At 39.3% G+C, this 23,228-nt stretch overlaps 3 protein-coding genes and 1 long non-coding RNA gene across 6 annotated transcripts in view; 2 read left to right on the top strand and 2 right to left on the bottom strand.

The window, feature by feature from the left end:
- The window catches only part of LOC109397890 (glutaredoxin domain-containing cysteine-rich protein CG12206), a 258,145-nt gene that overhangs the window by 100,287 nt on the left and 134,630 nt on the right, over positions 1 to 23,228 (bottom strand). The gene's annotated exons all lie outside the window — the stretch shown is intronic.
- On the bottom strand, positions 835 to 6,916 carry LOC134284907 (uncharacterized). Its single transcript, XR_009996004.1, has 2 exons — positions 1,404 to 6,916; positions 835 to 1,224 (listed from the first exon to the last, which is right to left on the bottom strand). It is a non-coding gene; the product is annotated as an uncharacterized LOC134284907 (long non-coding RNA).
- Positions 7,050 to 7,823, top strand: LOC115256378 (uncharacterized). The gene is made up of 2 exons (XM_029854766.2): positions 7,050 to 7,200; positions 7,292 to 7,823. Exon 2 carries the CDS (start codon positions 7,293 to 7,295, stop codon positions 7,713 to 7,715), a length of 423 nt encoding a protein of 140 aa, XP_029710626.1. The 5' UTR covers positions 7,050 to 7,200; position 7,292; the 3' UTR covers positions 7,716 to 7,823.
- LOC109402673 (uncharacterized) lies at positions 10,521 to 18,167 on the top strand. The gene is made up of 4 exons (XM_062844448.1): positions 10,521 to 11,282; positions 11,337 to 16,471; positions 17,025 to 17,104; positions 17,817 to 18,167. The coding sequence occupies exon 2, from the start codon at positions 11,364 to 11,366 to the stop codon at positions 12,399 to 12,401; it is 1,038 nt and encodes a 345-aa protein (XP_062700432.1). The 5' UTR covers positions 10,521 to 11,282; positions 11,337 to 11,363; the 3' UTR covers positions 12,402 to 16,471; positions 17,025 to 17,104; positions 17,817 to 18,167.

Genomic DNA, 23,228 nt, shown 5'->3' with positions numbered 1-23,228 from the left:
ACACAGAAACCAAAATTTAGGAATCATTCAAAACTTACCATTGTGTCTAGTCGCTTCAGGCACTTCAAATCTTTTTTGAGGCAAGTTTTCAGATTATTTTTCACTGAAGTTCACACAGTTGCTCACGGGGGATCTACAGGAAAAAAAATGTTTTTTTTTTACAACATTGCAAACTCCAACGTTCGTCGGTACTACGGATTCCAATGTACGCTACTATTTGGCAAACTGTTAAATTTAATTAGCATACAGTACAATGTACATGTGTAAGTGTGATGCGAAAACATAATCATTAACCATTTGGGAAAAGTTCATTCCATATTGCCACCATATCTCACAAGTTTTCATCACTATGTTATTTGACAATTTCTGCACAATATGACATACTGTTACAATTTGGTATGGGTTTCGTAGACCGTTCTTTATGATCGAATGTTGGAGTTCCATAGTTTTCAACAGGAAAGCACCTATGCCTAATACAGTAACAGTAAGAGATGAAGGAGCCACACTGTTTGGAGTGTAATACAAACTGTTTTATGCTATGCGGGATACTTTTTGATAATCTTAAGCGTTGCTCAACACATATCCATTGTTTCATTTTTGAACGACATGTATTTTATGAGATGTGTAAAAACATGTAAAATATGCCAAAACCTTGAACTCTACTTTGAACATATTAGTATTGTGGAAACACACGTCGTCATCCTAAGCGTGGTGTTTCGCTTTGGAGAAATGGGTCTATGTTGAAGTTATTGATTTCGAATTTACCCGCAAGGGTACGCTGGTGAGTTATTAACGTCCATTTTTCAAACGTGACTGAATAACAAAACAAATGAGTATTTTAGTTTACCAATAGTTTATTTAATCAGTATTCTTTGACTCATACTGTTAATTCTGCGCATTTTTAATAAACGATTATAACATTTTATACCAGAACATTGAAACTTTTTGATTCGCAATTCTTTCAATAACGTTGGGCCTTTTCATGGTTTGGGTGTAATCGCTTTAGCAGGGAGTGGTTTTGCTGGCCGTATCGCAGGAGTCACGGTTATACCTGTCAGCTTTTTAGGTGGTGTTAGCAACACTTTATCAGTAACGACATTTTTCAATACTTGTTTTTGACTGTCCACCACTCCATCAGGGTATTTTATGGCATGTTCATATCGAATTTCGTCAATTTTCACATTTCGCATTTCTATACCATTCATTTTTTTGTGTTGGAGAAAGCTGTAATGAAATATAAGATAATTGAATTCAGTTAATATATTTGTTTATTGTTTGGTACTACTGCGTTATTTTCAACCAAAGCCTTGATTTTTGTTAAACCCGAATGAGTTTGCAAGGAGTCAGTTTTCATCAACTAAACATCAAAGTACATTTGATTCACTCTAGATAGCCTTACTTACACTTAGCAATATCAAAATGCGCTCGTTCAAACGTTGTAATACAATCGGCTAACTGTCACACGATGCAGACCAATATGATGAAAAAAAGTGAAAAGCGGCCTTTTTATATCTTGCAAATGATTGCGATGACTGTTATCTGTGAGATTATAATACATAAGCAGTTCGTTGAAACAGACGTATTTTCAAATTATATGGCGCAGAGTTGATTAAACGACGGTCAAACCGTTATCATCGTGCACAGAATGTTGGATGTTGGAAATCGGATTTTCACAAGAATTTTCCGAAAATCGACTATAGCGTAAATGTAGCACTAAATAATATAATTCTAATAGGATATTTAAGCCAATAATGGACCCTTAACTTATACTGAATTCTTCTTTTTTTTTAATTTCCTGCTCAAATCGGTTTCTACTGGTGAACTTCCACCAGTAGACGATGGCTTGTGTTCCTAGGCAATAGGTGTAATTACGCTGGAAAGCATCATTTCGATTTTTTTCTAAATGTAAACAAGTATGGGGGACCACTATTTACTGAATCTAAGGGCAGTGCTTCCCAAACAGTGCGCCACGGCGCACTAGTGCGTCGCGAACATTTCGCTGGTGCGGCAGGCTCTTGAGCCAAAACAAAAAAAAATATTAAAAAAATATGGAAATATCATTTTTTGTTTGATAGAACTTGGAAGTGTTGCTCCCAAAGCTCATGTAAAAGGTAGCCCTTCAAGTTTTTCAAAGATATACAGCGGTCGTTCGCTTGTTGCAACATGTTTACATTGCCATTCGCTAATTGGAACATCACAAAGTGGGACGAATTAAAAAAAAAAGTGGGACATTGGGTTTTGCGACAAAACTATTGGTAATAGCCATCTGGTGTCATCGGAGGAGTTTCTTTGTTTTTGAAGTACATTTAAAAGGTGTAACATTTTTTAGGATAAGGTGGTAATACAACAAGATATTTTTTTTTTAATTTGTGGCCAAAATCTAATGACTTCCATGGAAACATTGTAAATTCAGCCATTTTGAGAAACTTTGTCGAAGACGGGAAAATTCTGTCTTCAAAACTGACAAAGTTATGTGCACCGATAGAAGCATATGGTGTAACACCAGCTTAAAAAGTGTTGTTTTCGAGGATCGCTGCCGAAACGTTGAAAATGGATGATTCCGTGAGTGAAAAAGTAGAATCTGATTATAAAATGTGATAAAATATATCATTGAGGTGGATGTTATTGTACTTTCATGGTATTTTTTTGTTTTTTTTTTGCATCGTACAAGTGTAGCCCGAAAGGTTTTAGAATGTCATAAGAACTATTACACCATGAACGAAGGATCGCATTTTAGTGTAGATGAATGCCAATTTGGTTTTATTGCTTTATGTAAATACCTTTTAAAGAAAAAAAAATCAAGGATATTATGTTGAAACAAATCTAGATCCAGCAATATACGTATCTTGATTATGGCCAATTTTACAGAAGTTCACCATGTGCTGGATGAATTGTAGTAGCATATGGTGTAACACCAGCTTAAAAAGTGTTTTTTTCGTTATAACTTTTTTATTTCAATTTTCTCGGGTTTACAATGTTCAGCAAAGCAATAGATACTGTAAAAATGAACATCATTTCTGAAAACTACAAAACTCTATCTTATCATTTAAAGGTAGTAAGGGGCCATCCATTAAGTACGTCACTGTCCTAGGGGGAAGGGGGGTAGGTTTTGTGAAAATGTGACAAGCAATGTATTAAGTATAGGAAAAACCCGTACGAAGGGGGAGGGAGGTTAGAAAATTCCCAGTATTGCAATTTTGAAAGTAGCAGATACAAGCAGCTAAATTTTTGCATCACTCAAACAGTTACTCATGCACTATCGAAGCACATAAGAAACAAAGCGGGATTCTTGAAAAAAATTCAAATGGGGTGCCTGTTCCAATTATGGCACTACCTAAGGAAAACTTTTGTAGAAAACCGACGAGAACACCAACGAATGTTTCTCCAGAAATTTCTGCAATTCCAGTTCTTGCGGGAAAACCCTAGCGTAAATTCGGAATTACCCGCATGAATTACTTCATGAATTCTTACAGGAAGTACTTCATGAAATACTCCAGGAATTCCTCCAGAAAATAAAAATTGAAAAACATAACTTCAAAATTTCCTCGAAGTTCAAGGAAATTCTTAGGAATTCCTCTAAGAATTTCCCTGGGAAATTCTTTAAAAATTCCTTCACAAATTACTGCATGAATTCTTGAAGAAAGTACTCCAGGAATTCTTCCAGGGTATTCTCTAGAGATTTCTTCAGGAAATCCTTGAAAAAAATCCTGGAAGTATTCTTGTAGGAATTCTTGGAGAAATTCGTGAAAAAAATCTTCAAGGAATTCCTGGAGAAATTCCTAGAGAGATTCTTGGAGGAATTCTTGAAAGATTTCTTGGAGGTATTGCTGAAGGAATTCATGGAAAAGAATTCTAGAAGGGATTGTTGGAGGAGTTCTTGGTGGATGTCTTGGAGAAATTCCTGGACGAATTTTTGGAGGATTTCCTGAAGGAATTCTTGGAGGAATTCCTGGAGGTATTCCTGTAGGCATTCCAGGAGGAATTTCTGAAGGTATTTATTGAAAATCCCTGGAGGAATTTACAGAGAAATTTATAAACGAATCCCTGGCAAAATTCCGGGTCGGATTCTTGGAGGAATTGTATCATAAATATTGGAGAAATTCTTATTAGAGTTCCTGTTGAACTGCTTAAAAGAATTTCTGGAAAAAAACCTGGACGGATTCTTGAAGAAATTCCTGGAGGAATTTGTGGAGAAAGTTTTGGAGGAATTCTTGAAGTATTTCCTTGAGAAATATTGGAGGAATTCTTGGAAGAAGTTTCGGAGCAGTTCTTGGAGAAATCCTTGCAGTTATTCTCGGTGGAATCCCTGGAGTTGTCCCGGGAGTATTTTCTTGAGGAATTTCTGGAGGTTTCCTGAAGAATCTAGGAGGTATTCATAAAGGAATTTCTGGAAGATTTTTTAAATGAATTTTTGAAGAATTTCTTGAAAAATCTCTGTAGGAATTTCTGGCAAAATTCCTGAAGGGATTATTGGCAGAAATCTTAGAGGGTTCTCTAGTGAAATTCTTAGGGAAGGTCCAGTAGGAGTCTTTCAAATTCTTGGAGGGATTCTTGGAAGAATTCTAGGGGACTTCCGTGGAATCCTCGGGGAATTTTCGGAGTAATTCCTGAGGAACTGTCGGAGTAATGCCAGCATACCTCCTGAAATTTTCGAGAAACAACTGGGAATCTCCTGAAGAATTTCACGGGAAGTCCTGAGACATTCCCTAAAAACTCGTAGAAGTATTCTTGGAGAACATCACGATGAACTTCTGAGGGACTCCTGGAGGACTTTCCGAGGAACGCCTAGAGGAGTTCTTGGGTAATATCCGACACTTTCAAATACCATAAAGATCATTTGTATGTCAGTGGATGCACAAGGAACACAAAAAAATAATCAACATATGAGATACAACAGAGGTAATCGTGGAAGAATTACATCGATAAAGTAAAGAGATACAAGAGTAGAGCTTGTAGAGATTGAAGGTCTTAACTCCAGAACAGTTTGGATGACCTAGATCACCAAGTGAATGTTGCTAAGTTATCAGAATTGCACTCTGTGGGCCCATATAGCCGAGGCGGTAAACGCACGGGTATTCAGCATGACCATGCTGAGGGTGACGGGTTCGATTCCCGGTCGGTCCAGGATCTTTTCGTAAAACGAAATTTCCTTGACTTCCTTGGGCATAGAGTATCTTCGTGCCTGCCACACGATATACGCATGCAAAATGGTCATTGGCAGGGGAAGCTCTCAGTTAATAACTGTGGAAGTGCTCATTGAACACTAAGCTGAGAAGCAGGCTTTGTCCCAATGAGGACGTTACGCCAAGAAGAGAGAGAGAGAGAGAGAGGTTCTAAGAGTAGCGTAGATTATATTCCGCGAGTATTCGCTACAATAAAAATATCCTAAGATTTACAGATATTGCGACCCATACTTCAAAATACATTGGGTCCATTTGTATGCCAGTAGACACCCAAATAGCAACAAATGGAGATACTCGTATTATAATAAGGTGCAACAGACACAATCGTGAAAGAATTATGCCGTTAGAATAGAGATAAACAAGAGTAGAGCCTGTAGGCCTTGAAGTTCCTAACTCCAGAATAGTTTGGAAAGCCTGGAATATCCCATGAGTGTACCAAAAGCATTATAGATGTGCACTGAGGTTCCATCATCAGTATAGACTACATTCCACAAATATTAAGTTGATCATAGCATAGTGAGGTCTAATGGACATCAACGTGACTAAATTTCTTGAACAGAGTGAACACAAACGATGGTAGATGTTTTAGATCTTAAGAAAATGAATTCCAGAGTAGTTTGGATCACCTAGATCACCCAAGTCATGTACCGTGAATTTTCTAGGGGTGCTTTGAGGCTTTTTGAGTACCGTAGACTATGTTCTGTGATCATTCATCGTGCATAAAATTTGGTTGAGAATGTTAGATTTGTGTCACAAACTTCGGAGTATTTTGGAGGCCTTAGAATAGCTCCACATATTTGAAAATGTACTTTTCAAAGGGAACTTAAAAAAACTAAGAAACTTCTCGGAGCACCAAATGGATATTACCAATAGTTTTGCAGTAAAACCCAATGCCCCACTTTTTTTTTATAATTCGTTGCGTCAGTTTGACCTAATATGCGATAGTTTTACTGTTTTTGTTCGAATGATTAGGAATGAGCAGCTTGCTTTAGATGTAGAAGTTTTTGTCATATTTGTTCAGTTTGTGCGAAAAACAATTATGACTTTTAAATCTAATTTCATGAAATACTTCAGCAATTTTTATTAAAAAATATCGTCGTATTGTTTCATAGTGGTAACTAGGCATATTATGTAATCATTTACAAACAGAGAAAGGTAAAAAAATAATGAAGAAAAAAGATTCCGGTTTTGGCAACTGAAAACGAAAATTTTGTTACTACAGTTGACTCCACATCTTGATGTTTTACAGGTCGACATCTCTCTGTCTTTATGCGATCTCCAAGGGTTTTTGTTCTAGATTTTCCCTCGATTTGTGATATACTATTTTGTACAAGTTACTGTACCTGGTTTCCAAGCTGCAAACTACTCTGGGAAGGTGAAAAGATATCTGTATTAAAGTATTGATTGGATCTATAGTTATGAAACATAGTGTATTTGGTATGCTTTGCAGATTATTTTTTGGAAAAGATTTTAATCTGGACTAGTCAGTACTTTATTTCCTAATTTCAAAGTATTAGAATACCATAAATCTGAAATCCACCTGACGATTGGCAAGACTTGAAAGCAGTGGCATAATAAAATTGATAAGGAAAACAAAAGGTGCGATTAGTCACAACACAGCTTCTATATCTAGGCCCGGCTCGAAGTGATCCGGCTTTGGTAATCGAAGACCATCCTGTTATCTTCCTTTATTTTATAACTTTATTATTGTATCAGGAAAAATATTCCTGGATACTAATCTTATCTTGTTATGTAAACAGGAAAAAGTTTTTATCAGTTGGGGTCGAAGTACGCATCTGTCATAGGATGCAAACTCGTGATGGAGCAGTGTTAAACTCGATTTTCTTCTACTTACAGTGTTGCACTAACACGTCCAGGTTGATCAGCAAAACGTTTTATATTCTTTACCTATTTAGAGGTAAATTGGAAGACATCATACTTTAGTCTGCAAAACGCACTCACGGGGTTCAGTGGGTCGTGAAGGTACATCGAGTGCTCATTTTATCACTGCAAGCAAGTAAGTATCATTCGATTATTCCTTAGAGGCCTTTTTTACAAGCTAGAAAATTGATCGTTGTTATCTTTTTCTTTTTTTTTGCCATTGCCAGAATGGATGCAGAATTTACGAATGTGTCCATCGAAACCATCATATGCACTGGCCCGACCAGGCGGTACATAGACAACTTCAGCGATGATGATGATGAAGAAGAAGATACTGACGAAGTAGTGATAGATAATTTAAAGTTTGACAAAGTAACATTTAGCGGAGGTCTACTGCCGATGATGGCCCCGATTTATTTCGAAGAACTGCAGCACACATGTCCTGCCATTGTCAGTAAAGGAACGAAATCATCCCTACCAATCGAAGATTCCGATGCCACGGGACAAGCTGCACAAAGTGACGATGAAGAAGAATCCAAGAAAAAAGCTTTGGAAGACGATCAAGGAAGTACCAAAACCAAGAACAAAACCGACGAAACGTTGAAAAGTGATGCTACCATAAGCGATGATAATGATGATAGAGATCAATGAATTGTTGGTACAATCGACATCCAGAATTTGTGATATCAGTGAAGTTTTTTTTCAAGCCGAGTTAATAAAGTCATCCCTGACCAAGAACAAACAATTTGAGCCAATTTAGGTCACCGTTTTTTTTAAACTCCAGCGTTGTTTGTCTTCCCATGCTATTCGGTCCTAAAAAATAAAATAAAAAGCATGACCATATTTTTTTTTGGAAATTACTAACCCGTTACATTGGAATAAACTTAATTGAAGCTTAATCTGATTGCTTATCGACTGTAGGCTTGAACGGATACGGGGATTCTCTCGGCTTTAGCAGTCGGTGACAGCAGCGAAAACAAGTTTGCCTCAACTTCCGACGGTTTCGGTTTATTTTAAACCTTCTTCAGGGGAACCGCCGGAAGTTGAGGCAAACTTGTTTTCGCTGCTGTCACCGACTGCAAAAGCCGAGAGAATCCCCGTACCCTTAATTGAAGCTGTTTTGAAACTCAAATATATTTTGTTATCTTCATCGAAGTGTAACCTATATGCCAGGATAAAAAGCTCCCACTGTGCTTCTTCTTCTTTATGGCTCTACGTCCTCACTGGGACTTGGCCTGTCTCGCTTCAACTTAGTGTTCTTTAAGCACTTCCACAGTTATTAATTGAAAGGCGTTCTTTGCCTGCCATTGCATGAATTTGTATCTTGTGAGGCAAGTACAATGATACACTATGCGCAGGAAGTCGAACCCGCCGTCTCCGGATTGACGATCCATAGCCTTAACTACTAGGCTAACTGGAGACCCTTGTGCCTTTCGTTTATGTTGCATAAAACAATTTTCACGATTATTCAATTTTATCTCCCGTCCCCTTGTATGGCTTATGCACCCCTCTCCTGCCATAAACCAATGCGTAATTAATGGGCAACCCTTTATCAGAGTTTCTTAAGCAAAAAGTGTCGAAAGTTAACTTACCCACCCGTCGAATGATAGTTGAGGGCCTCAGAAGCAAATGTTTCTTTCAGCAAAACAAAGTTTGCACGCATCGATTGTATGAAAAATGTTCGATTTTTTGGTACTTGTACCATTGAATTGTTCTTTAGAGTCGAAAATAAATAAAGCACGCCAATCTTACCAATTCACCGTTTTGTGTCCCGAAAACAAAGGGCATTGGTCGAAGGAAAAAGTGAAGAGTGACACGTGTTTTTGGGGCAGGTGCACATTGTCCTTCCTCGTGAAGTGATGAAAATGGATGCACACTTGGTAGCAAACAGTATTGCAGAAAATTGATTGGGTTAAGGTCGCTAATAAGACCGGTGGTCCTCTACGGGCACGAGACATGGACCATGCTCGAGGAGGACCTGCAAGCACTCGGAGTTTTCGAGCGATGCGTGCTAAGGACGATCTTCGGCGGTGTGCAGGAGAACGGTGTGTGGCGGAGAAGGATGAACCACGAGCTCGCTGCACTTTACGGCGACAGCATCCAGAAGGTGGCAAAAGCCGGAAGGATACGGCGGGCAGGGCATGTTGCAAGAATGCCGGACAACAACCCTGCAAAGTTGGTGTTTGCTAACCATCCGGTTGGTACAAGAAGGCGTGGAGCGCAGAGAGCACGATGGGCGGACCAGGTGGAACGTGATCTAGCGAGCATTGGGCGTGACCGACGTTGGAGAGCTGCAGCTGCAAGTCGAGTATTGTGACGTACTATTGTTGATTATGTCTTGTCTTAATGATGTTTAACAAATAAATGTAATATGTATGTGTATGATTGGATTAAGGAATGGTTGCGATCATCCGACGGCATGGAACTGGGTGAGATCATTCCGAGTTTTTGTTTTTCTTAGCATACTAGTAGAAGTTGGGGTAATTTTGCCAATGCGTTTTCAAGAGGACTCCTGAAGTCTGTAATATCTGCAAATTTATCTTGTAGATTTGGTGCAGGCCTAATATTGAAGCGATAAAAATATTAGGAGAAAGTGATTGCAGTTCACAACAATCAATGAGCAAATTTAAAACAATTGGCTTAATTACCTCAACGGCTGTCGATCACAGGTAACACATTACACAGTAATGTAAATTACATAATTCTAAAATGGCTATCTTAGCTTGAAAGCTTATTCTCCGTATACTCTAAGTTCAATACTGTGGGAAACGCGACACTGCCATAAATTTAAAATCATTTTTTAGAAAATTCTGCAACTTTAGGTCAAGTTTTCATATTGATATTTTTGGAAAAAATTCACCAAAATCATGTTCAAAGTTTCTTTACTTATTATCTTTTGAATGGGACCTGGGTTTTTCAAATCGGACGCAAATTGGTGGAGATATGGGCCTAAAAATATGACATGTTTTTCAGGGGGTGACCCCAAACTTTTGATCGGGAGTGTAGATCCGTGATGATGAATCCGTTGTATGCAAACGAACTGTCAAAATCTGTATCCAAACGAGCATGACGTCACGATTCCAACAACACCAATGGAGCGCATGACGTCATATTCAGCCGTCGCACTCTTGAAAAATATTATTCACACGCTTGAAACATTTCACTCAGCGATGTCCGCGGATCTATAATATATATGTTGAGTCGTATTGGGCCATATTGAGGTCGTACCCGTGTGTAATTGTAGCGGTTCAGTGCGATTCCGGAGAAGAGACCAGTTAGTGGAGGATGCTGCAGCACATACGCACTGGACACTTCGAAGGATGTTTATTGGTGAGCTCGTTGCATTTTATCATAATAATTAATGCTATAGGATGTGTAAAATTCTGCTCTGGTTTGTGTGTATTTGTCTAACAAATATTGAAAAGTTCGTCACGTCATGTGTCGGCGCTAGTTCCCCATGGACATTTAGTTGATAATAAATATGTTTCTTTCGATTTTTGCATTATCACAAAAATTTGAGTGGTTCGTCATCTTCAGTGTCGACACATTTGTAAAATTTTAGTCAAAATTAATAAATTTTTTGATTGAAATAAAGGTTGCATGCATCACATCACTTACCAAAGTGAATCCAAATCATGTGACTCTCCCCTCCCCACTAACAAAAACTCCTTCCCGTGACAGTCGTGAAAATGATGAGGTGATCTCGGTCTCTAGTAGCAACGTACGTCACACTAACATTCCTTTCCTTCCTCGATGACCATAAGGACGTGGCCGGCGCCGTTATTGACTAATAAAGTTTGGAATTCTCGAACTGTGCACATTGAGAGCGGTAGCTACTCCCAAGCTCCGTTTGTTGGTTCCTTGTGCAATTTCGATTGTTCTGATCAATCACGGAGTAGCAACTACGAATTGAGCGACCATCTATGCTCTGCTCATGCTCATGCTCAAAAGTCCCCATCTTGTGGTGTATGGACGGTTGGTAGGGAACATATGTAGGTATCAGAATTGTCGCTGCTCGCACTCGATTTTGTCTTATCTTATTTTGCAGCTAAAACCAAATATTGATAAGGTCCCATAAATAAAATAGTATAAAAGGCTTAGTACAAACGTTTTACGATGTGCAACGGAGTAAGCAGTACATCATTTCTTTTCTCTCCAAAAGGTTCATTTGATTAAGATTCATCGTCGGGAGTATAGGGTTGATGGCACTGATTGCAAGTAAGTAAAAATACATTCCCAGTATGGATGACGATATGACCTGTGTCATTCTAGACGGCAGCCTAATTTTCCAACTTTGTGATGTGTTGCTGGTTTATCATAAAGAAGAAAATAAAAGGACAAAAAGTTGTCCGTGATGGGGAACACACCGATGGTCGACAAAGAATGCGTCAAAAAAATAGGACAAACAATACACTACCACGCCAACGCCCCGCGGCCCGTTCTGGTGATAACACACGTCAACAACCTTCTACCTCGAAAAAGACCAACACCAACAATGGAAGATCCCATATAAACACTGGCACTGTAAAAAATTATGGAACATCGCGCGGAGGCAATAACCTTGCAATACAAGAACATTCCAGTGCTGCCAAAAATGTATATCCCGAAAAGGAAAGTCAACAACCTTCTACCTCGCAAAAGACCAACACCAACAATGGAAGATCCCATGTAAACACTGGCACTGTAAGCAACTATGAAACACCGCAGCTACGTAATAGAAAAGCTGCTAACAATTTCTACTCCAGCTTTGTTGATGAGTGCAATGAAGGTGATGGAACATCAAGAGCCGTTCAGATGACAGTTTATGGCAGCTACAGATGTGACGAATCTTTGGATTTACTTTGGTCTGACGAATCTTCCACTGAAGTGATATCTCATAATGAGGGTTCTTCCGATGACGATGAATATGACTATTCTGATGGTGGTACTCAAGAGGCGGCGGAATTTGCAAGTTCCTCAAGCCATCACAATCCAAGTCAATACCTTTCCAACTCGGAGCAAAACTACGTCTCCTATGAAGAACGCTATGTAAATGCAGTCCCTGTAAATAATTATAGAACATCGCACGAAGGTAGTAATCTTGCAATACAAGAATATTCAAGTGCTGTCAATAATGTCTATCCCGAAACGGAAAGAACGGTTGAGATGTATTATGGCAACTACACAAGTGATGGATATTCTGCTGAAGCTTTAGTCTATTGTGAATATTCTGATGACGAAGAACATTCTGGTGATGGTATTCAAATAATGGGGGTATATGCCAGTTATAGCTCCGATGATGAATATGATGAAAATTCCGGAATGATAAATTTTATTTATGACTCTGATGACGACTAGCACGTTTGATGTTTGAAAGGATGCCATTATAACAACTGTTATATATGTAAATTCTATTCTATCTGCTTGTTTGACCTTTATGGGTTGGGAAACTATTGACCCGAACGACGTGACATTTTGCATACGGGTCCGGGAGCCGGGGATAGTTCTTAGCATAATGTGAAACCCCTCGCTCACTAGAAAGAGGGGCTCCCATACAAGTGAAATTGTTGCGGAACTTCCTCATGAAGGTGTATGTAAGGAAACTCAGTAGACAGGCACTACGACGGTTGCCGGGACAGCTAGTAAATAAATAAATAAATAAAATAAAGAACTATTTAAATCCTGTGAATATAATAAAAAAAAAAAAAAAAAAATGGATGGAATACCTTTAGAAATATCTGATCGATTCTGCCGAAAAAAACCCTGATAAAAACCACTCAAGCAATTTTTGGATGACTTCCCGGAGGAACCCTTGGACCCTTTGTTTCTTATGGGGTATCGTGTATCATCCTGAATAAAAAAGCTCGTCATTAGGTAGACCTTAGTTCTAAGACCTTCGTTACAGATGAAAAAGCATACTGCATACTGCACTTCAAAAGGCCTTCCGTTAATTATTGGCAGTGATGCTAATGCTCACCATATAATCTGGGACAGCTCAGACATAAATTTGAGAGGCTCTAGTTTGATGGAATACTTAAGTAGAACAGATCTTGGATTACTTAACATAGGCAACCGCCCAACCTTCATGGTATCCGCTAGAGAGGAAGTGTTAGACACAACGCTCAGCTCTAGCAGAATTAGTCACGAGCTCACCAATTAGCATGTGTCAGATGAAGAATCTTTATCTGAACATCGCTACATCTTGTTTGAACATGTGAATGTTACTTCGCAAGCTTTGTGTCTCCGGAACCCCCGGTCAACCAACTGGGATCTCTTTACCGATTTGGTAGCAGCCAAATTTCATGGATACTCACCATCCATTGACACTCCAAGTGATTTAGATGATGCCGAAAATACTACAACGGCCTTCATCATGGAAGCTTTTGAAGAAGCTTGCCCTCTGCGGTCTGTGAAGATCACAAGAGGAACCCCTTGGGGGAACTCAGATCTGGCGAAGCTCAAGAAACAATGTAGAAAGAGTTGGAACAGATGACGTTCTCCTAGATCGGAAGCTTTCAGGTCGGCTCGCGAGGCCTACCAGAAAGCTCTTCGGTCTGCTGAACGATCCGGCTGGAAAAACCTTTGTACACATATTTGAACAAAATCCTTGCAAAATCTAAGGATTTTCAAGGGAACGAACTTCGTTTGCCAAATGGTGATTTCACTTCCTCTGATGAGGAAGTTTTGGAATGTTTATTCAGTACACACTTCCCCGGATGTGTGGATATTACATCTTCGGATGAACCTGATGTCTTTTCTTGTAGTTATGATACTTTAGCTTCGGCTCGCAGTATCATAACTTTAGAATCGATTGAATGGGCACTTAATAGCTTGCTCCTTACAAATCTCCTGGGGCAGATGGGAATTATCCTATTTTGCTTCAGAAGAGATTTGATTATTTCAAACATGTTTTGAAAAAACTACTTGTTTGCAGTTTTGCTACAGGGTATATTCCCAAATCCTGGAGGGATATTACTGTAAAGTTTATTCCGAAAGTGGGTCGTGCGTCGTATGAAGAAGCAAAGAGTTTCAGACCTATCAGTTTGACCTCTTTTCTTCTGAAATGCTTAGAACGCATTGTGGATCATCACATCCGTGATGTTCATCCGGCCAACGTGCCTCTTCATGTGAACCAACATGCCAACCAATCTGGTAAGTCCACTGTGACTCTTTTACACAAGGTTGTTTACGATATCGAGAAAGCATTCGCTCAAAAGCAATCTGATTTGGGTGTTTTCTTAGATATCGAGGGTGCCTTTGACAACGTGCCTTTCGATGCTATATTGGAAGCCGCACGGAGTCATGGTATATCTCCAATGATTTCCAATTGGATTCATCAAATGCTCAAAAACCGATATCTCTTCTCGACATTGCGTCTAGCAGGGATTAGGAAATTGAGTGTTTGTGGATGCCCCCAAGGGGGAGTCTTATCACCACTTTTGTGGAATCTTGTAGCAGATACGCTATTGAGGCAACTCAATAATAGCGGTTTTCCTACTTATGGTTTTGCCGACGACTACTTAACATTGTTAGTTGGTATGAGCATCAGCACCCTTTTCGACCTGATGCAAAACGCCCTTCAGGTAGTTGAGGGTTGGTGTCGCCAATATGGCCTTTCGGTTAATCCGAGTAAAACATCTATTGTTCTTTTCATGGAAAGGCGAAACCGTAACGGCGTTCGACCTTTGCGTCTCTTTGATTCTGAAATCGAAGTGACTGAACAGGTAAAGTACGTTGGAGTTATTCTTGATTCCAAGCTTTCCTGGACACTTCACATTGAGTTCAGAATCAAGAAAGCTTGTATGGCCTTCGGGCAATGCCGGCGTACTTTTGGTACAACTTGGGGTCTAAAACCCAAGTATATCAAATGGATTTACACAACTGTGGTTCGGCCAATATTGGCCTATGGATGAAAGGGCGAAATTAGAACGATCCCATCAAAGTTAGGCCATCTGCAAAGGATATGCTTAATGGCGATGTCTGGAGCGTTCTCTTCAACTCCTACGGCAGCGCTCGAAGTTCTCTTTGACGTTGCTCCACTACACATTCATCTCAAACAAGAAGCACTTTCTTGCACTTACCATCTATGGGAACTCGGTCTACTAGAGGAAACTCCTGTGAACCGCAGTTCAACACACACCTCGTTGTTTCCACTATTGTAGAATTGGGACAAAGTGGTCCTTGCTCCAAGTGATCTTACAATTGCTCCCATATAGGACATTTTCCACGAAATTCCCTTCCCGGGAAGAGTGGACATCTGGATATCTGGAAAGAAGTATTTCAGACGGCATCGTATGTTACACTTTTGATGGCTCCCTTCTTGAAGGTCGAGCAGGTGCTGGTGTTTATTCTCGTGAGCGAAGGCTGTATCAGTCTTACTTCCAGGCTTTCAGGAATCTGCGGTTCTTATCCTGTTTTATATGGGAAAACCTTTCGGAGTTCCAGAGAATCCTTCTCAAGATGCTGGGGAAGTCCATTCTAGAAGTTTTCGTAATGCCTTCCCAGAAGAATCCTTATCAGATTTTTGGAAAAATGCTTCTCAGGTTTCCAGATATATTTCTGAAACATTTTAGAAGAATACCAAGGGGAAGCTTTTCTAAAGATACTAAGACAATCTATCACATGATTATGGGAGAATTCCTCTCGGGACTCTGAGAAAACCCGTCTCATAGATATGGAGTAATCTATCTCAGGATTGTAGGCAAATCCATAATAGAATTCAGAGAGAATTCCTACCCCGATACCGGAAGAGTCTTGCTTTCTTTCCTAGATAATGTCGCTCAGGATTCTGGTGTAATCATTTTCAGCAATCTGAAGAAATTTCTGTCATAATTCTAGGGGAAGTGCTTCCAGAAAAAAACATTTGCACTTCTTCCTAGCACTTTCGATACTTGGGAAAGTTGTGTGGCCCGTCGCACAGCATTGGTGGCAGCGCTTCTTTCGACGGTAAGTTTGCAATAAATCAAATTATGGTTATTGATGAATGCGTAGAATCCAGTTTAAAGGATTACGATTACAGACGCGTGGTTGATATCAGTGACACGGTTCGATGGATATAACTGTGACCTTGTTTTCTTTTTATCTAGTCCCGGATTGGAACGATAGGATGGTGTCAGGTGATAACTGGAATGCATCGTCGGTAATACCACAGACTTAAAAAAAAACTGTTGTAAAAACATGTTCTTTAGAAATACAATCTAATCTGATATCTATCACACAGAAATATTTTATACACCCTTGTGAATTACGTAGCATTTGGATGATAAATTTCAGTGTATATAAAAAGGGGTGCCACTTCAGGTGACACTGTGTAGTTTTATTTTGCGGAGAGCAAACAGTGTCTCTCTGTCTGGAAATTTGATTTTTAAAAGTTATCCAACCCACAAACAATTTTTTGGTGAAATAGAAGAATTATCTTCTTGGTGAAAGTGAGTATAGTCCAGTTAGCTCTACAAGAAGCAAGGCATACAAAATTGTATACGAAACCGTTCAACAGTAAAACAGAAAATCGAGTAAAATACTGTTCAGTTTAATTCCAACTATGTGTTTGTACCCTTTGACAGATACGTATTTCGACCTCGTCTTCAGTGTAGGTGACTCGAATGCTGAGTTCTCATATTATTTTTAATCGTTATGAAATCTAATGAAAGTTTCGTTCATATTTCAACTGCAATAGTCATGTATGAGTCGCAAAAAGCCATGTTTACAGTACGAGTCGTAAATATCCCAAGGAACATTTTTAAGTCAAATAAATCCGAGAAGGTAGTTAGAACCACCATAAAATCAAAATAAAATCATGTAGGCATTATACCGGTATACAAACCTCCTTAAAACTTCATGTCTAATAAAGTATTGGTTGCAATATCCATAACACGTTCATTACTTGTCGTTTTGAAGTATGAGTTATTCAAACACGAAAATAAATATTCATAATTTAAACAATAAATCTCAGACCATTTTTTATTCGTCATTTCTTTCCAGGAAATCAGAAAATCGCAAAAGCAGAACATAAACTTAGCTATGTCAGTTTCAAATACCAATCGCAAGAACGTGGGTGAGCCGTAAGTTACATTTTCGCTTCATGAGGAATGCATATAATGATCATATTATGTTTATTAAAATGTGCAACATTACCCATCAGTAATTGAAAACGTTTCATACTCTTTAGAAAATTAAACCAATTTTATAATGTTAAAATGCTGTGACATTCACGTACACAACAGAAGCACGTGTTTAACCCTAAAAGGGATACCTGGGGTCCATTGGACCCCAGGCGCCTTTCAGAGCTCGTCTTTGATGGAACACACTCAGCGAGGTGACGAAACTGAGGCCATGAAGGTATCCCTTTTAGGGTTAATGAACCAAATTGATTGAAATTGCGAAAAAAAAACCTCGTGCTCCAGTAGGAATCAAACCCAAGGCTCCCAATTCGCTAAACGGCGTTTCCATTCTTCCAAGCAATGGTCCAAATTGAGCATCTGCGTCGCCGGATGGCGCAGAACTGAACTCGATTCTACTTCTCAAGCGCGCCCGTATAGTAAATTTGGAGTCGTGGATTTGATTCCCACCGGAGCGCCTATTTTTTTTCTATGCTCCATACAAATTTGGAAAATTTAGTTTGAACGAAAGTATACAAGGGAGGGGGGGTATGGTTCTGAGATGGCCAAAAATGAGTCTACGTAGTTTATGGACAGCGCCTTATGAAGCGCATATCTGGGTGCAATTAGCATATTTTTCCTGTTCCTCTTTATTTATTTTTTCCTGTGCATTCAGATGTGAAACTTACGAAGGCATGAAATTCAAAGATGGCAATACGTCCATTGAATACGTACGCGTCGAGGCACAGGGAATGCAAGCCGAAGGGGCGAGAATGCAGGAAGGGAACCAGAGTTTCGAATTCGTCGAAATCTCGAACAGTGGGGATCGAAAACGCGACAATCAACCCTCCAACAATAATCGATCGCTTCGGCAATGAAAGGGCGGCCGACCAGAACACTGAAAGGCAACTGAAAGCTGCAGCTGAGTCGATGTGATTTAGGCAGAATAGTTCTTTAGAACATGTTTATGTGATTTTCGGCTTCTTTGGACGTTTCTCGAAATGGCAGAATAAATTGCTTAAACTGACTTTTTTTTTGTTTAAGTTATCCGAAACTACTGGAAGCTGTTCATCATCTGATATGGGGGTTGGCTACACTGGCAACACTGCAGGTATTAATGACAAGTCGGTACTTAAAACAAAATCCAACCCCAAGAGAAACAAATATAACCACTAAAATTCAGTAGTCACTAATGATATAGAGTACCTAAGTCAAAATTCAGTAGTCACTAATGTCGCAAACCAGGTTTTACAAAAGGAACACTTATCAAGGTAGCTCCAAGTTCTCGGAACATGGTGGCTAATATGTCTAAAAATCTCTGAATTACCATCTTATATGCTATACCAGGATGCACAGAGAAGGCGACAAGGGAGGAGTTTTTACTAATATTGGCGTAGGGCGGAGGGGCGCCCAGTGTACACGCTAACGCCGCTCAGCACTAAAGTGCATAATTTCCAGACTACACCAAAAATGTGTAACCCTTGCACATTTACAAAATCAGCTCCAGTGTCCGCAAAATCGGTAAATTCGCAAAAATTTTTGTACAGCAATCTAGTTAGGATTACTAGTGACCTTGGAAAACAAAAAAAAATCAACATTTCACATCTAGACGAGTGTACGAGCTGTTTTTTGAGAATGTGTAACTGTCACACATTTTTGTGTGGTCTGGAAATTATGCACTTATGAGTAGGTCTTACACATTTTAGTGCTGAGCAGTTTTAGCGTGTATGGAACATCTGCAATGGGAAGGGTTTAACTCCCAAAACTCCTTCCTTGTGCACGGGCTTGTGCTATACTATACATAATGAAGCTTGATGTTTCGCAAGCGAGGTTTCCACATTTTATGAGAAGTGGACACTTCATATTGCATGTGGTTCTTACAAGTAACCAGTGATTGAGAGAAAGTTGATCCATTGAGGGCTGATCCATGACTTCGGACCGATTCGTTCCGGTATAGGGGTGCACCTTTACCTTTATGTTGGGTTCGAATACCTATTGATATAGATTGATAGATAGCAGCTTTTGGTGTAGCAGCTTCAATGCTGTAAAACATTATTTATTATCAAGATTTTCATATTGATATTATAAACTTACATCTTAGTGTTGATCGCGGCTTGTAAACGACCCAACTTTCAATCAACAACACACTCCTAATAAAATTCTCTTTTTTGCCTGTCCACTCAGTGTTGCCAGTTTCACAGAAATACAAAAAAAAAACACAACAGCTTTGGCTAGGACTCTATTGTGATTTGGCATCTTATGAGATCAGAGACCAGGAACGCGAGTAATCCTACACGAAGAACATATGGTCGGGGTGCTGCTTAAACGAACCAAACACCCTTAACCCGTTAACGCCCAAGGTGTCTCACAATTTTAATCTTCAAATAAATATGTTATCAAACGTCAAGTTCCACTGAAATAAGCATGATTTGATGAAAAAAATGGGAGTCTATGGTGTAGTTCAAAAAAAAAAATTCATTGTTGGTCCTCAATGTCTGAGAATTTTCTCGAGTTCTATTTCAACCCAACTTCTAAGCTATCGTTATATTCTGATCCGTATAGATACAATACAGCTCTAAACAAGTAAGAGAGATGATAACCACTCAAAAAGAATAGAAAAATGACTTATAAGTTGGTACAGAAATATAACCCGATAAACGCCTAAAAGTATGCAATGCATGATTCTTGTAATTTCATGTAATTTCGACTGCAGTGTTCAACATTTCTAATTTTTTTTAACAAATCAAACAAAGAGAGCTCACAATGTGTGGCATAAGCACACGTTAAAATACTATAGAAGTTAGAATTTACACAGATAATGATTTCTAATAAAGTAATTGAGTTGTTCCTTCAGCACCCCACAAACTCTCTTTACGTACTCACCATACGTAAACTTTTCAGAAGTTTTTCTCATGTAATAAAGAAAATCGTGTTAAGTACTGTTCCATTTCATTTGTATCCTTTGACAGATACGTATTTCGACCTCAACTACAAGGTCGTCTTCGGTGTCTCGTATTTACAGGTATTCCTTAAACACGCCCAGGTTCATCATCATTCCATGTTTTGATATAAAATTTCAACCAGATATACTCTACACGGCTTCTCCACTTGTGTTTCTACTACTCCATGATTGCTTATTCATGAACAATATGTGGGCACTATTAAAGTTACATCGATAAGATAATATGAAATCCCCGAAGGAATCCCGGGAGGATTTAAAGAAGGAATTCTGAGAGGCATATCCGGTAGAGTTCTGAGGGAATCTCAACTGAAAGCTTGGTAGGAATCCCTGAAATAGTCACAGAAGAAATCCCGGGAGGAATTGCTGTATAAATCCCGAGCGAGGATCTCGGCTCATAGAAAAAAATCCATTAGGATTCTCTGAATATGTTTCGACAGATCACTTTGAAAGATACTAAAATGAATCTGTGAAGTAATTCCAGAAGAAATCCGTGTAAGAATGCTGGGGAAAAATTTCTGAAAGAATCCTTTCAGGATTTTCTAAAGCAATTCTGGCAGAAATCCCTGAAGTTATTCCTGAAGAAATCCCGTAAAGAATACCTGATGGAATCCTTAGAGAGATCATGACAGGCATGCCGGCCAGAAGCTGAGCAGGCATTCCTGCAAGAACCATAGAAGATGTCTCTATGATCTAGGATTGCCTGAAAACAATCTCGGAAGAAACATATATTTTTTTCATATTTTTTTTTCGGGAGGAATCCCTTGAGGAATAATAGCAGGAATCCTGGAAGGAATCTTTGAAGGAATTCCAGCACAAATCCCTGAAAGAATGCAGAAAAGAATAACTAACAGAATCCTTTCATGATTTCCCAAAGCAACCCCTGCAAAAATCCCTGAAGAGAACTCCAGAGCAATCCATACAGCAATCTCGGAAGCAATATCTGAAGGAATCCCGAGAATAAACCTGGGAAGATTCTCGAAAGGAATGCCTGAAGGTATCTCAAAAAAGAACCTCAGCTCATCTAATCTCATCTCAATTCTTCACACTACTCTCTAGCTTCTACCTTACTGTCTTCTTTGCCCTCTACTCCAACCCTCTATCCTACGCTCTATCATAACCTTCAACCCTACCATCTGCCCTACCCTCTTAACTATCCTCTACCATTAACACTGCCCTATCCTTTACCGTACCCTCTAGTCTATATTGTGCTTAATCGTACCTTCTACCCTAACATTTTTCCTACTCTCAAACCTACTCTCTATTCTACCCTTCTCCTTACCGACTACTCTATCCTCTACCCAAACCTTCTACTCCACTCCCTCTACTCTATCCTTCATCCAAACCCTCTACCCGACCGTCTGATCCACCCTTTATCCTACCCGCTACCCTACCATCTACCATGCCCCTCTACCCTGTGTCTCATAAAGCCCGATCGGTAGATACCCATATTGCATGCTATTATAGCTCAAACCACCATTCCGTGGCCACCATCTTAGGTATGGTCCGCCATCTTGGGTTTCAAAATGGCGTCGTATATTCATTTTAGAGTTCTACTCATGAAGTCCGATCGATAGATACACATATTGCACGGTTTCATAGCTCAAATTCTCATATGGGCCTCCATCTTGGATTTCGAAATAGAGTCAAATATCGTTTTTTGACTTCTACTCATGAAGCCCGATCGATAGATACCCATATTGCATAGTATCATAGCTCAAACTACCATTTCATGGCCGCCATCTTGGATATGGTCCGCCACCTTGAATTTCAAAATGGCGTTAAATATCGATTTTTTACATCTACTCATTATGCGCGATCGATAGAAACTCATATTGCACGGTATCGTAGCTCAATCTACCATTCCATGGCCGCCATCTTGGATATGGTCCGTCATCTTTGTATCATAGTATCATAGCTCAAACTACCATTCCATGGTCGCCATTTTGGATAAGGTCCACCGTTTTTGATTCCGAAATGAGGTCAAATATCGATTTTGACTTCTACTCATGAAACCCGATCGATAGATACCCATATGGCATGAATCATAGCTCAAACTACCATTCCGTGACCGCTATCCTCGATATGATCCGCCATCTTGGATTTCAAAGTGGCGTAAAGTATCGATTTTTGACTTCTACTCATCAAGCCCGATCGATAGATACCCATATTGCATGGTATTATAGATCAAACTACCATTCCATGGCCGCCATATTGGATATGGTCCGCCATCTTGGATTTCAAAATGGCGTCGGATATTAATTTTTGAGTTCTACTTGTGAAGCCCGATCGATAGATACCCATATTGCATAATATCCGAAGCAGCATTGCCGTTAAAAACATATATTCTGGAGTTTTGACCGCCATCTTGGAACCTAAGCCGCCATCTTGAATTTCAATATCCCTGCTACCACCTACAAATAGACAAACATACAAACATATAAGCATATAAACATACAATCATAAATACATCGACTTTCGTATGTATTGATTAATAACTCTGCCGAAGAAATGAACTGTAAATTGTTAACCATAGTCAAGATTCAAGGGATTTTTTTTCGCATTGGAAATGAAGCTCACAGATTGTGACAATATGCATTCTTTGCAGCATCGTTTACGCCACCTAGTGAACCAGTCACACTCTATATTGTCCACTATGAGCAAGGTATGGGTGTGGAGAACATCTTCTCTGAAGAAAGTATTCTGAAATTTTGCATAATTCTGGAGATATTCACATCAAAAGCACTGTCCTAGGACGCTGGGCGGAAATGGGTTAAAAAAAAACTGAGTATTCTTAACCATATTAGATGGATAAAATGATAATCTACCTGCCATGTAAAAAATATAATAATTCTAACAGCACTTCGTGGAGTTATATCAAATTTACTATTTGTCAGAAAATACAAAAAAAATGCATCCAACCAGAGTGAGCTGTAAATCATTACATGAAACTGGCGACATGTTTTAACCTTCCAGGACGCGCGCCATCAAGCAATCAAAACTGCACCGCGCTCGCGCTGTATAGGAAAAGCGAGGTTTTTTGGTAGTGTTGTACTTTTTACAACAGCGCGCGCGCTGAAGGGTTAATTTTGCTCAAGATGTTTAACACTCCAGGTTTTCCTCATCGTC

The sequence above is a fragment of the Aedes albopictus genome, chromosome 1 (genome assembly GCF_035046485.1).
Source record: "Aedes albopictus strain Foshan chromosome 1, AalbF5, whole genome shotgun sequence".
NCBI lineage: Eukaryota > Metazoa > Arthropoda > Insecta > Diptera > Culicidae > Aedes > Aedes albopictus.
The sequence above is the reverse complement of the archived record's forward strand: the minus strand, read 5'-3'. Positions and strand labels throughout refer to the sequence as shown.

What these genes read in the sequence shown, in the direction of transcription:
- LOC109402673 (XM_062844448.1), top strand. Translation starts at nt 11,364, where the DNA reads ATGTGTTGCTGGTTTATCATAAAGAAGAAAATAAAAGGACAAAAAGTT.
- LOC115256378 (XM_029854766.2), top strand. Translation starts at nt 7,293, where the DNA reads ATGGATGCAGAATTTACGAATGTGTCCATCGAAACCATCATATGCACT.